Source organism: Olea europaea, chromosome 2 (genome assembly GCF_002742605.1).
Source record: "Olea europaea var. sylvestris chromosome 2, O_europaea_v1, whole genome shotgun sequence".
Classification (NCBI taxonomy): Eukaryota; Viridiplantae; Streptophyta; class Magnoliopsida; order Lamiales; family Oleaceae; genus Olea; species Olea europaea.
The window spans coordinates 25,741,138-25,756,962 of record NC_036238.1 but is presented as its reverse complement, the minus strand read 5'-3'; the positions used below and the strand labels follow the sequence as shown (position 1 = coordinate 25,756,962).

Genomic DNA, 15,825 nt, shown 5'->3' with positions numbered 1-15,825 from the left:
CTCGCCTGGCTGAAGCTCCAGGGGTTGCGATCGAGTACTTCAAAATGTCCGAGGAGTTCAACGGTCTTAAGGGAGAGTACGCCATGGGCTTGTACTTCCATGCTTTCAAGGAGGCTAGGGCATTTTTGAGATCGAAGCCCGACGCCAAACCCGAGGATTTAAAGAGCATCCCTAAGGTTGCTGATGACCTCGAGCTTTCAGAGTCCGAGGAAACCGTCGAGGACCATGAGGTCGATGATGACGGCGAGGACGCGGTGGAGGAGCAGGAGAGCACAGCCTCGGGAGAAAGGGCAGAGGACCTAGATTAGTTTATGTCTTTTCTTATGATGACACCCCCTTTCTTTTTGTAATTTGAACATGTATTTTGCTCGATCAAGTATTTTTCTTTTTGCTGTATGGCTGATGTCTTGATCATGACAAACTCAAATAGCTCGACGAGATGGTTCAATAACTCGACGCCTAAGATGAATTGAAACTCAACACCTAGAGTAGTTAAAATATCTCGAGGACTCAATTTGTGAAATTATTTCCGAACATTATAGCATGTACACAAAATTATCCCGAGGACTCAAATTGTAAAATCATTTTTGAACATCAAGTGTTGAACTCGAGCTTGTAGACAAGTTACCTCGATGACAAAAAAGATTAATTATCTTGACGACTAATATTACATCTCGACGATTGAGAAAAAATAACTCAATTTTAAACAAGTTACAATGCCGAGGACAGTGGTGAAAGTAGGATGTATTTTAACACTAAACACTTAACACTCGAGGACTAATCTCGAGGGGTGGTAACTTCGAGGTGTACGAAGAATTGTGACCGACCTCTGTACAGAAAGTACATCCCGAGCTTTCACTTTGGAACCTAAACAATAATTCATGATGTATATCCTCGGGATGTATAGTTGCTCGGGGCTCCAAGGTTTTGTGCTTGCTCGGGGCAAGGCTTTCATTAGCTTGTTGAGGACAAGGCTTTGGTCGGCTTGCTCGAAGACAAGGCTTACATTGGCTTGTCGAGGACAAGGCTTTGGTCGGCTTGCTCGAGGGTAAGGCTTACATTGACTTGTCGCGGACAAGGCTTAGGCAATTCCTGGACGCAAAGCAAACTATCCGGGTGTTATACCTAAGGCTTGGATTTATTAATTGCTCGAATTGGACTCGAATTTATATTGTATCCAAGCTGCCTACGTATCCAAATGGGATCAAGCCGAACGTAGTTCATTACAAAAAAAATGAAAAATATGCATGGGCACGCAGGCCCGCTAAACTAGAAATAAAATACAAGGGTACGCAGGCTCGAAGAACCAAAAATAACATTCAGAAGAATTAAAAATGCAGGAAAAGAAAATCTCCTAAATGGCATCGGGAATGTTACTTGTAATATATTTTTAGATTATCGACATTCCAGGGCCTTGGAAGAGGTCTACCCGAAGTGTCTCTTAGGCTGTATGCTCCTTTGCGAACCTGTCGTATGACCTCAAAGGGTCCTTCCCAGATGGGCCCGAGCTTCCCTAGGGGGTGACCTGCTGCTTTAGCCCTCCTCAAGACCAAGTCGTCGGTTCTGAACCTCCGAGTCTTGACTTTGCTATTAAAATATTTTGCTCTCTTAGTTTGGTAAGAGGCCACCTTTATAGCAGCTTGCTCCCGTACTTCTTCCAAGAGATCAAGGTGTTCAGTTGTATGCTCTGAGATTTCTGGCACAAGCCTCCTATGGCTTGGCAGTCTAATTTCTACCGGGACCATTGCTTTAATGCCATAGGCTAACATAAAAGGGGTTTCTCCTGTGGTTGTCCTATGAGTTGTTCTATACGTCCACAGTATAGAAGGCAACTTGTCGGACCAAGAACGCCTAGCATTGCTAATTCTTGTTCGGAGGTCTTGTAATATGATTCGATTTGTAACCTTGGCCAGACCATTGCTCTGAGGATGCGAAACTGATGTCAGACGGTGATCAATCCCAAGGTTTGAGCAAAAGTCCTTAAATTGTTGATTGTCAAATTGCCTGCCATTGTCGATGATGAGGACCTTCGGTATCCCAAACCTGCAAATGATAGACTTCCAAGTGAAGGCCCTTAGGTTGGGCTCCGATATCATGGCGAGAGGTTCGGCCTCTGCCCATTTTGTGAAATACTCTACTACTACAGCAACAAACTTTAATTGACCTCTTGCCACAGGAAAGGGGCCGAGGATGTCAACTCCCCATTGTTCAAACGGGACCTCATGCTACCAAAAATCGTACCTGCAGATTTTTAGAGCTTGATGACTGATGAGGAGCACGAAAGTGATCTTCCAATATCTGAAACAAAGGCAACGAGGTGTGTTCTCGTCGTCCCTCCGATGCTTAAGTCAGAAAGGGAATTATATGCATGAGGCTATGTGTTGGAGAACAATGAAAAACGTACCTGAATAATGACTCAAGGTTCTGTATTTATAGTAGTAAGTGACATTCTCCTAGTGGGACTCAACTAGTTGGATGTCCTTATCTGTTGGAGTCCTGAATAGTTAAGTAGTTGGTCGAATTCCATAATTATATGTGGGATAGAATCCATGCGGGAGTCAAGAGTCCTAATTGCGTAGGAATTCTAAAGGCCATCGTCGGTTGTGAGGGGAGCATATGCTCGAGGACTGTGATGCTCGAGGACAAATATTGCAATATGCGAAGCAGCCAGGCGGAGGTGGTCGGGCTTAGTGCCTCGAGGATGCACATGCTTGAGGACACCATAGTTGGATTTATAACTTTATCAAAAATAGTCGTCGGGATAATATATTGATCGGGGATATTGGAAAATGCCACCATCAATTGTTATCTGTACAAAGAACTTGATTTCAACAGCCGATAGATTTCTTTATAATGCAATTCAACCAATTTAATACTAATCTTAGAGTACCTCTGATCATCTGAATTGTACACATCATCATCGTCAATGCTGCTTTCCTCTTCTTTCTCTTCTACCTCTTTAGGATCAGGTGATGCATCAGAAGCAGAATCCAACTCTGCATCTAGAATCGCTGCAAAGTCATCACTACTTGATGAATGATCTGAAGAGTTTGTTGTTAAACTCATCTAATCATTGCACCCAGAAAAATAAATAACGTGAAAAATTCAACAGTCGAGTAACACATAAAATAGCTAAGCATATTAATAAGGGCCTTCAAAATTGACTATTTGTCCCCCTATTAGAGGTGTTTCGGAAATATGTGTGAGTAGAAATGAAAATTGAAGAAATTTGAAGAGAAATAAATGATTCAATCAAATAAAATAATATTACTATGGTTCGAGAGTCAAAACAGCTTAAGCCCCCATTTGGTAACAATTTTTCATCCAAAAAAATTAAATTTTTGACTGTTATTTCACTATTCCAGCTATCATTTTTTACTTTTTCACTCACTGATGGAACCCACTTTTCTCTCTAACGGTCAAAAACTCAATTGCCATGATCACTACCTAACAAGCCTAAATCAATCACCTTTCACGCTTTCAGATTATTAATATACCTAAAATTTGCTGAACATTGTAAAAGTTTGTTCTTTTCCTTTTTTTTTTTTTTTGTCAGACCAAACTTTGATTGGAATTTAAAGTTGGGAGGAAAATCAGAAACCCTAATATCTAAATACACCACCATAACTAATAGAATTCATATAATATGTTTGCCAAAAGTGTATCTGCAATAATCAAAAGTTAGAGGGGGAGGATGAAAAGAAGATAGAGGGGATTATTGGAGCCATGCAGCCTGGCGGGCAATGTCAAAAATATTTACAAAAATAACTACAGGTATTAGTCAGAGAAAAATCAAATACCTAGAAATTAGTTTTAAAATGTTCAACTTTTACAAATTATTTAGGCGATCCAAATTGATAAGATACAATAATTTTTAGTCGAGTGTGTTTTACTTTATGAGTAGACTATCACATTTCATTTAGTTGTTCGAAATTGAGTAACTAATTAAACCCGAATACGAGATTCTTAACACGTGAGATTGGCTGAAAATTTCAATTAGTATGATTGAAACTTTAATTAACCTAATTGTGTCACGTGACAAAATATTTTAAAATATATTAAAAACTCATATTTTTTTTTGGAAAAATGATCGTGACTTTTGGATTTATGTCTTCCCAACAAGTTATACAGTTAAAACTCGATAAAGTAATGTTCAATAAAGTAATAACCTTGATTATATAATAATTTCTTTCGATCCCGACTTGGGCCAATGGACTAAAATAAAAACCTCACTAAATGCATTAAGTAATAAAAAAAATTGAATCCTTAAGGGCCCAATAAAAATATAAAGTAATAATTACTGGATTTCATTGAAAAAAAAAAAAAAATATATATATATATATAGACCAAAATCTTTCGATCAATCAACAATACCATTACAATAATCATTCCTTTTGAAAATATGCATCTATAGTTGATTATTTTTTCTTCCCACTTAAACCAAAATGAATCTCATCCTTAACTTTTTGTAGAGCATACACAACTTCCGGAATATTTTGCTCGTGTTGTAGCAAGTAGTTGCTTAATGTGACTATTGATTGAAATGCCTCTTTTGACAACACATTTGGGACAACGCTACCATCATCTGGTTCATGATCATTCTCATCATCATTACTGTTCATTACCGATTGAATAATTTCTTCGTCTATAGATAATTCCATAATTGCATCATTCTCGCTAGGATAGTTCAAAAGATGTTCAACATTCATCATATTTCTATAGTGTAAATTAGAGATGACATCATTTAATTCTTGGACACCTTCATCTAATTCACGAACTTTTGGTTCGGGAACATTGTTTTCTTCTAACCGAATCTTGTAATGCCGAAAACAATTTGCAATTGTTGTTGTCTTCACATCAAAATTCCAAGCCATGTTAGCAAATTTAATAGCATTCAAAATATTAATTTTTTCAGGATTTGGTGCTTCAACCTCAAGGCCTTGTAAGATGTTAGAATAAAAACGACGACGATAATGAGCTTTGAATGCTCGAATAATCCCAGTATCACATGGTTGAATCTTAGATGTTGTGTTAGGAGGTAAGAAAAATAACTCTACATTTATCAAGCCTTCAACTACCTTTGGATGAGCTGGGCAATTGTCTACTATTAAGAGAACCTTCCTGCCATTCATTCTCTTATCAAACCAACCAACAAAATCTTGAAAAAGCAAGTCAGTCGTCCAAGCTTTCTTGTTGGATCAATACTTGCAATTAAGATTGTTCATGTTTACATTTTTAAAGCATCTAGGATTTACATACTTACCAATAATCCAAAGTGGTACTTTGTCAGATCCATCACCATTGCAACAAACAACAACAGTAATTCTCTCCTTATCTTTTTTGCGTCTTTCGAGCTGCTTGGTAGCAAGCGAATGATCAGCTTCCAATCGGTAAAATAATATAGTTTCATCCATATTGTAAATATCCTTCAACTGAAACTGGTCTAGTTTTGATCGTATTCCAGGTAAAGCATTTTCAATGTTCTCCATGATAACTGAACCACTTTCACCAAAACGTAGGTAAGATTTGATTCCATATCTTGCCTTGAAACGTTCTAACCATCCACTAGAAAAGCTGAATTCTGGATTAATTTCACCATACATTTTTTGTAAAAACTCTTTTGCTCTTCCTTGGATAATTTCTCCAGACATGTTTACTTTATCTTGCCTTTGAAGAAATCACTCATACAAAACTTTCTCTAAATTAGGGTATTTTGTCGATTTGTGCCTTTTAACATCGCTATTTTTCATCTCATTTGACAAATATTTCGACGCCCTTTTGAGAGTGTTCGATATTGTTGATTAACTAATAGTCAAATCAAACTTTTGTTGCACCCATGCTTGCATATCTTTTTGGCTAATAGTTTGATTCTCTTTCTTATGCTCACATATTGCACTCCTCATTTTATCGGTTAAAGTTGATTTTTTTACTCCTTTTAAATGATGAGAAGACATTGAAGGGGAAACAAAATATTATATGTACTTGGAATATGTCTTCCAAACATCTAGCTTTTATAGGTAAAGACTAAACATTTTCATTTGCTATGTACGTGAACTTAGTTTTTAGAGACATTATGATATGATCCAGGAGTCAAACCCGACGAAGGCAAGTGCGAGACGAAACCCGTTGATAGTCGATGGCGAACCAATGACGCGATCAAGGGCAAAGCAAGTGAAACAAGTGATGTGATTGTTCGTTCAAGAAACCATTGATGGAACCATGTTCGGGACTTGAAATGGAGCAACTTTCATGTTCGGGTCGAAGGTCGAATCAATTTGGATCAATTTGTTATCAAGCGACGAAAGCAGAGGCTGAAGACAACACCATGCGGCCGCACACATGCATACCGAAAACCAAAAGACCAATTCTAGTTGAACCATGCGACCGCATGGATTTACACCATGCGGCCGCACCAGCCAAAAAAATTGGCGAATTTTCTAATTTTGGCCGAATTTTCTAGTTTTGATAGAATTCTTATGAAATCAAATTATTACCATAATTTGATGGTTTTGGACGTTTTTATTCATTAATATAAATAGGAGATTACTTTTCATTGTAACAATTTTGAACTTTTGACTTTTGAATTAATATTATAGAGAGAGAAATTTATTCTTTCAATTTATTGTTCTTCTTGAACAATCTTGGAATTTATCAAGAATCAACTTCTTGTGGCGTTCTAATCAATCGGATTGTGGGTTCTTTCAATTGTAATTAAGGGGTTTTAGGTTCTTCGCTAATCTAGAGTTTCTTGGTTCAATTCTTGGGATTCAAGATCCAAAACCGGGTTAGTATTGGCGTTCTTGGGTTCCGCATCAATCTCGTTGTGGGTTTCGTAGTTTCCATTGTTACGGGGTTCGCATCAATTGGTATCAGAGCTTTGGCTCCAATTTAATCAGGTTATATCCTTTGTTTTCTAATTTTTTTTTCAATTCCTTGTGTTCTTGTGTCCAGAAGGTTTTCTTGATCCTTTGATCCAAAAGTTTCATAAAAAATCTTCAAATTCATTTATGGGCTCAATTTTCTCCCAAATTAGTTTTCGTTTTCTTTGTTGGTTTTGATATAGATTTTCGAATCTAAAAAAAAAATTTGCTGTTCATCCGTACAGTAAAAAAAACTGTTAAATATTATTGATCCGTCAAATACCAACTTTTATTATTCATTATCGTTTCTAAATTACTTGGACACATTGAATCATTCCATTCCTTCAATTCAAATCAAGTTTTAAAAGTTTTCTTTGAGTCATTTGTTACAATTATTGAGTCACATCCGGTTTGGGGAATTCTACACAAATTGATTGATTGATTGAGTTCATTGATTGTTCCTAGAAGCAATTGTTGAAAGAACTGAGTGGTAAAAGGCAGAGATGTGAGCTTAATAGAGGGTAAAAGCCTTGTGTATGTTCCGAGTGACTTTTGGTGAGGCAGTAAAATAAAATTTTAGTGTTAGGATGTCAGAAATGGCAGAATCAAACTCAAACCGACAAGGCAATAATAGCAATGCATCGGAGGATTTAGTGCAAAGATTTGAGAGGGCGTTTGGAGATGTGAGAGATAGGTTGGAGAAGCAGGAGGCTTGGATGAATAGATTAGATACATCGATGGCTAATCTTAATCGGGGGCATTGAGTGGATGTATCCAATGCCAGAGGACCGGATAGATGGGAGCCTAGGAGGGAAAGGCGAGAGGAGTATGGATATGGGAGTGACATGGGCGAAGATGAATTTCATGGTGTTGAGATGGGAAGGATGAGGAATAGAGGCGATAGGTTCCACAGACGGGGTCGGAATGATCGCGGGGAAGAGTTGGATGGAAACTTGGGAAATATAAAAATGACAGTTCCTTCATTCAAAGGAAGGAATGATCCCGAGGCATACCTGGAGTGGGAAAGAAAGGTTGAAATGATCTTCGAGTGTTATAACTATTCGAAGGAGAAAAAGGTGAATTTAGCAGTTTTGGAGTTCAGTGACTATGCACTTTCATGGTGAGATCAAGTGATTACTTCACAACGTAGGAGTGGGGAAAGACCAATTAGCACTTAGGAGGAATTGAAGTTATTGATGAGAAAGAGGTTTGTTCCTAGCCACTATTACCGAGAGATCCATAAAAAACTGCAAGGTCTATATCAAGGGTCGAAAAGTGTAGAGGACTATCATAAGGAGATGGAAATACTCATGATTAGGGCAATGTGGTAGAGGATCGGGAGGCTACCATGGCACGATTCTTGAATGGGTTGAATAGGAAAATTGCCAATGTAGTGGAGTTGCAACATTATGTGGAGTTGGAAGACATGTTACATGTGGCTATGAAGGTAGAGAGACAGTTGAAGAGGAAAGTGGCAGCTAGGCAGCAGTTAGGAACTTCGAGTGTTAATCCATCTTGGAAGCCAGGGTGGAACAACAACAACAAATGTGATAAACTTGTACCTAAAGGTAGGAATGAGTGGCAGAAAGGGAAAGAAGAAAGTGCTAGCAAAACAGCACCCAAAACAGATTTACAATCATCAAGGAATCAAGACATCAAGTGTTTTAGATGCTTGTGGTCAGGGCACATTGCTTCTCAATGCCCAAATAAACGGGTAATGGTTTTGTTGGATAATGGAGAGGTGGTGAGTGAAAGTGAATGAGAGTTTGAGGACATGCCTGCATTGGAGGATGTTGAAGAAGAAGAAAAATTGGAGTTTGCTGCTGGGGAATCGTTGGTGTCAAGGAGAGCTCTTAACACTCAAGTCAAAGTAGATGATTCGGAGCAGCAGCGAGAAAAGATATTCCACACACGTTATTATGTCAACGATAAGGTATGTAGTATGATTATTGATGGTGGGAGTTGCACGAATATAGCTAGCACAACTTTAGTTGAGAAATTAGGACTAGCATTGTTAAAACACCCTAGGCCTTATAAGTTGCAATGATTGAATGAAAGTGGGGAAGTTAGGGTGAATAAAAGAGTTTTAATTAATTTCTCAATTGGGAGTTATAGTGACAAAGTAGTATGTGATGTGGTGCCTATGCATGTGGGTCATATCTTATTAGGAAGACCATGGCAATATGATAGAAGGGTCACACATGATGGATATAGGAATCGTTATAGCTTTGTCAAGGATGGGAAGACTATTACTCTTGCGCCATTAAAACCGGCACAAGTGTATGGAGATCAAATCAAACTGAAAAGTGAGGAAGACGAGAGAATAAGAGAGTCAGGAAAAAGGAGAGGCAATAGTGAAACCATCAATAAGAGAGAAAATAGTGAGGTGGCTGAGAGTGGAGAAAAGAGAGAGAAGCCACATGAGCGGAGAGAAAAAGAGTCAATTGAGAAGAGAGAAAAAGAGTCAGCTGAGCGGAGAGAAAAGCCAAAGGTCAACTTCTATGCAAAAGAGAGTGAGTTGAAAAAGGTTATGAGCGATAATAGGCAAATGATATTGTTAGTATACAAGGAATCCCTCCTCAATTTCGAGGATTCTAACACATCCCTCCCTACTTTGGTTAAGTCTTTATTGCAGGAATTCGACGATGTGTTTCCTGAGGAGATGCCAAGTGGATTGCCACTAATCAGAGGCATCGAGCACCAGATTGACTTTGTACCCAGCGCTATCGTACCGAATCGACCAGCTTACCAAAGCAATCCTAAGGAGACAAAGGAGCTTCAAAAGCAAGTGGAGGAGTTGATGAGCAAAGGTTATGTAAAGGAGAGCATGAGTCCATGTGCTATACCTGTTTTGCTGGTGCCTAAGAAGGATGGGACTTGGAGAATGTGCTGGATTGCCGAGCTATCAACAATATCACGGTAAAGTATCGTTATCCAATACCTATGCTAGATGATGTGCTTGATGAGTTGCATGGTGCTTGCATTTTTAGTCAGATTGATTTTAAGAGTGGGTATCATCAAATTCGCATGCGGGAGGGTGATGAATGAAAAATGGCGTTTAAGACTAAGTATAGATTGTATGAATGGTTAGTTATGCCGTTTGGACTCACTAATGCACCGAGCACTTTTATGCGTTTAATGAACCATGTTTTACGTGTTTTTATTGAAAAATTTGTTGTAGTTTATTTTGATGATATCTTAATTTATAGTAAAAACCTAGATGAGCATTTAGAACATTTAAATTGTGTGCTTGTTGTGTTGCGAAAAGAACAACTATATGCTAATTTCAAAAAGTGCACATTTTGCATGGATAGAGTTGTTTTCCTAGGATTTGTGGTTAGTGCTAATGGGGTGGAAGTCGATGAAGAAAAGATAAAAGCTATAAAGGAATGGCCAACACCTAAGACTATAACTGAAGTTAGGAGTTTTCATTGATTGACTAGTTTTTATAGGTGATTTGTAAGAGATTTTAGCACCATCACCACACCGTCGACTGAAATAGTAAAGAAGAGTGTAGGTTTTCATTGGGGAGAATCTCAAGAAATTGCATTTAACACCATTAAGGATAAGCTATGTAAGGCACCTGTTTTGGCATTACCAAATTTTGATAAAACATTCGAAGTTGAGTGTGATGCATCAGGAATAGATATAGGAGCAGTGTTAATGCAGAAAAGGAGACCTATTGCTTACTTTAGCGAAAAGTTGAGTGGGGCAGCATTGAATCATCCGACATATGACAAGGAGCTGTATTCACTTGTTCAAGCATTGGAGACTTGGCAACACTACTTATGGCCACAGGAATTCGTGATATACACCGATCGTGAATCTTTAAAGCATTTGCAAGGTCAAGGTAAGTTGAACAAAAGACTTGCGAGATGGGTGGAATTTATCGAGACATTTCCCTACATCATCAAGTACAAACAAGGTAACGAAAATATAGTTGCTGATGCATTGTCTCGAAGGTACGTGCTTTTAAATTCATTAAGTACTAAATTACTTGGTTTAGAGCATGTTAAGGGCATGTATGAATCTGATTGTGATTTTTCTAGTATTTATGCTTCATGTGACAAAGGTGCATTTGATAAATTCTATAGGCATGAAGGATATTTGTTTAGGGAAGATAAGTTGTGCATCCCTAATTGTTCTTTACGTGAATTATTGGTAAGGGAAGCACATGAGGGTGGTCTAATGGGACACTTCAGGGTTCAAAAGACTTTAGACATGTTAGGGGAACATTTTTATTGGCCGAAAATGCGACATGACGTAGAACAAATATGTGGAAAGTGCGTAACTTGTAAAAAGGCTAAGTCTAAGGTTCAACCCCATGGTTTGTATACTCCTTTGTCTGTACCTAGTGAACCTTGGGTAGACATATCTATGGACTTTGTATTAGGTTTGCCTAAGACAAAAAGGGGTCGGGATTCAATATTTGTAATGGTCGATAGGTTTAGTAAGATGGCGCACTTCATACCATGTCATAAAATTGACGATGCTACTAATATTGCAGACTTATTCTTTAGGAAAATAGTACGTTTACATGGAGTACCTAAAAGTATAGTGTCTAATAGGGACGTGAAGTTTTTGAGTCATTTTTGGTGTGTTCTATGGAGTAAGTTAGGAACTAAGTTATTATTTTCTACAACTTGTCACCCACAAATAGATGGACAAACTAAGGTAGTTAATCGAACTATGACTCAACTACTTAGGATAGTACTCAATAAAAATCTGAAATCATGGGAAGAGTGTTTACCGTTTATCGAGTTTGCATATAATCGAGCTATACATTCTACTACTTCATTTTCTCCTTTTGAAATTGTTTATGGTTTTAATCCACTAACACCTATGGATTTAATGTCTTTGCCTGTGCATGAACGAGGTAGCTTGGATGGGAAACGAAAAGCTGAGATGGTGAAAACGCTCCATGAAAAGGTCAAGATGCAGATTGAAGAGAAAGGAAAGCTGATTGCATCAAAAACAAATAAATGAAGAAGACGCGTTACATTTGAGCCTGGAGATTGGGTCGGGGTGCATTTTAGAAAAGAGCGTTTTCCAGAGCAGAGGAAATCAAAATTGCAACCACGAGGCGATGGGCCATTTCAAATCATCGAGAGGATCAATGACAATGCATACAAAGTGGATTTACCAGGTGAGTACAATGTTTCGGCTACTTTTAATGCATCCGACCTCTCTCTATTTGATGCAGGTTTAGATTCGAGGACGAATCCTTTTGAAGAGGGAGGGGATGATATAATCCAAGAGTCGAACCCAACGAAGGCAAGTGCGAGACGAGACCCATTGATAGTCGATGGCGAACCAATGACGCGATTAAGGGCAAAGCAAGCGAAACAAGCGATGGGATTGCTCATTCAAGAAACCATTGATGGAACTATGTTCGGGACTCGAAATAGAGCAACTTTCATGTTCAGGTCGAAGGCCGAATCAATTTGGATCAATTTGTTATCAAGCGACGAAAGTGGAGGCTGAAGACAACACCATGCTGCCGCACAGGCAAAACCACATGCGGCCGCATGGATTTACACCATGCGGCCGCACTGGCCAAAAAAAATTGGCGAATTTTCTAATTTTGGCCGAATTTCCTAGTTTCGATAGAATTCTTATGAAATCAAATTATTACTATAATTTGATGGTTTTTGACGTTTTTATTCATTAGTATAAATAGGAGATTACTTTTCATTGTAACAACTTTGAACTTTTGACTTTTGAATTAATATTATAGAAAGAAATTTATTCTTTCAATTTATTATTCTTCTTGAACAATCTTGGAACTTATCAAGAATCAACTTCTTGTGGCGTTCTAATCAATCGGATTGTGGGTTCTTTCAATTGTAATCAAGGGGTTTTAGGTTCTTCGCTAATCTAGGGTTTCTTGGTTCAATTCTTGGGGTTCAAGATCCAAAATCGGGTTAGTATTGGCGTTCTTGGGTTCCGCATCAATCTCGTTGTGGGTTTCGTAGTTTCCATTGCTATTGGATTCGCATCACATTAAGTTTCACGAAAACTTTTGAGCTTCCCTAGATTCAAATAATACTTTGATTAGTGTCTTTTGATTTTTCTTACCACATACAATGTACATATTTTATATTGAAAAGCTCTCTCTAAAATAATAAATATTTATTTATCGATAAATGAATAATTTATTTATTTATCGATAAATAAATAACCTCGCTAAATGAATATTTTTTTCTGGTCCCGAGGGTATTACTTTATCGAGGTTTAATTGTATGTGAAAAGACACAACTTTTCAACATCTATATATAGATCTCAAAATTTGGGTAACTATTTTCACTGTTATTTTGTGCATTATCAAACTTGTGATATCAATCAATAGTATTTTTTGCATATTTTCTCAATCCATTTTTCGTAGTAAAAAGAATTACAAAACATTAGTAAGTTTGTAGTTCTTGGGATTTATAGTGCTACTATCACGAGAAGTTGATCGTTGCATCTCGTGAGACGTGTGCCTAAAAACTGTTACGCTCCGATCTGATACGCCTCGAAACACATACCACCACATATTTCGACCTGATAAAGACCTGTCCGAAGTGTTTTCGAAGTGATATCACTAACCTGACCGAAGCACCTCGCCCCCCAAGGCGGAAGCCAAGTAGACCCCGGTTAGAAGATCCACCGCCAATTTCAGAAAGAGATTTGTGCCAAGATCCTTCCTGAACCTAAGGTTTAAATTGATTTGACATCTCCATGAGGCTAGTTGATATGACTTATCAACTTTATGTCAATTCAACTCAAAAGAAACAAGCTGTCCGCCCACTCTACAGACGCGGCTGATTGACGCCTATGAGCGGACGCCTCATACCGTCAGATGTATACACGCGTCCTACATCCAACGGCTCATACCACCTATAAATACCCAAGGTTTGGCAAGAGGCAAAGAGAATGAAACTCTTACTACATAGCACTCCATAACAAGCTTATATATTTTCTCCTCTTCCTTATCATTGATTTGCACAGCCCCTGTGTACTGTTCCGACCACTTAAACCTGACTTGACCGTCGGAGCGTATACGGCCGCCACCACCCTCGCTGGTTCCGGCCATGTGCGCCTGACCATTCGCTGATTGTGCGCAGGGAGGAATACGTGGAGTAGCTCTCGGTTAGCCACGTGGAAGGACCAATTTTCGAGGTCAACAGATTGGCGCCATCTGTGGGAATACAATTCCCATTCAAAGTTTTGCATTCTCCATCGGAGAAGTTATCGGAAAACTAGCGACTAACCCTGAAAAGGAGACGTTCTTGAAAAAGAATAAAGTCGAGTTACAATCCAAGTTCTCACTACCCTTGAAAAAAGAGATAGGATGATTTATAGCCATGAAAACGACAACCCCATGAGAGAGACCTCTGAAGAAGAGGTACTCCATAACAATGTTACTCAGTAGAGACCACATCACCGGCGTCGTCGAGGTGGAAGAATAGTCATACTCACTGAAGAAATGGCTCGGATAGCTGCAGGTATGAGAGACATCGCAACTTAGAATATGGCAATGCATCAACTCTTCATGCAAGCCCAGGGTCATCAGGGCTATCAAATGCCCCAAGGATCTTATCCAGTGTGGGAAGCCCCTGTATCTCACTCCCGAGGCCACATGAGCCGGCACACAGAACGTCCCCTCAAAAGGGAGATGAACGCCGAAGCCACATCTTATGTGCAAGAGAGCCAGCCATCAGAACCACCCTTAGGGGACAATTTCCCTCAAGAACATGAGGATCAAAGGTCGGTAAGCGTCTTTGACCGGATAGGGGAGGGTCCTAGCAATAGGGTCCGCCCAGCAAGAGGATCAGTTCGTCCAGAGCACGAACAAGAACATGCTCCCCCTCCTCCTAGAAATAGGAGAGACATGAGGAACCTAGTCGATTGGAAAAGTCGAGGAGAAGCACCTCCACCTCCCCAAAACATCCAAGATGATGAAGGGTCAAATGGACCCTGTCGATCTTATGAGATTGACGATGATGATGATAACTTCCCTTTCTCAAGGGAGATCCTAAGCTTCCCAATGCCAGCAAATTTTATGCCCCCTAAGATCCCCAAGTATGAAGGAAAGGGGGATCCGGAGAAGCACCTCACCAAGTACATGACACAGATGAGCCTTAGGGGAGCCTCGCCTGCTTTAAAATGCAGAGCCTTCCATTTAACGCTAGGCGGGGCCGTCAAAGTATGGTACAGCAGGCTCCCTCCCCTAAGCATCAAAAGTTGGCCAAATTTGAAGAAAGCATTTTTGAACCAGTACCTCTCACGTAGGGAAGGAGAGGCACCAGTACAACACCTGCAAGATATGAGGCAGGCCCCTGGGGAGACACTGAAAAGCTATCTCGCCAAGTTTACAGACGAAATCACCTACTGCGAATAGGTCATTGACAGAGAAGCCCTTTCAGCCCTGAAAGGTGGGCTCAACATGAACACTTTGTTCTGGAGGGACGTGCACAGCAAGAATCTCTCCACATGTGACGAGCTGGTGGAAATGATGAGAGTGAAAATTGTTAGTGAAGAAATGATTGATCATTGCAACCGTGTCGCGCAGGGACTCCCTCCTCCTCATAGGCAGGTAGGTCGAGGACCCGCAGCACACCTTGTTACTCAACAATGGACCCAAGCAGGTCATACAATAGCTCCCACATCCGGACAGGCCCTAGCTTCCACCACATTGAATGCAGTACCGGTGTTGGCATATGATAATACCCCTGTCGAAGCGGGACCATCTAGAAGAGCTGATAACAAGAATAAGAAGAAGAGGTCAAACAGACCCTTGGAAGGGGCAAGGTTTTGTACGTTCCATCAACTCTATGGACATGACACTAGTGAATGTCGAGACGCTAGTTGACGCCCTGATCGAAGCAACCCGCAACCTTCCAGCAGGAATGAATATCCTCGCAGATCCGCCTCCCTGAGGAGAGGAGTGAGAGGTCACAGGGAACAATCTCCTTAGAGAAGA

At 39.6% G+C, this 15,825-nt stretch overlaps 1 protein-coding gene across 1 annotated transcript; it reads right to left on the bottom strand.

Moving 5' to 3' along the window:
* Positions 1-4,418: 4,418 nt before the first annotated feature.
* Positions 4,419-14,360, bottom strand: LOC111374468 (CENP-B homolog protein 2-like). The gene is made up of 4 exons (XM_022997139.1): positions 14,322-14,360; positions 13,449-13,552; positions 5,264-5,667; positions 4,419-5,158 (listed from the first exon to the last, which is right to left on the bottom strand). Exons 1-4 carry the CDS (start codon positions 14,358-14,360, stop codon positions 4,419-4,421), a joined length of 1,287 nt encoding a protein of 428 aa, XP_022852907.1.
* Between the last annotated feature and the right edge of the window lie 1,465 nt (positions 14,361-15,825).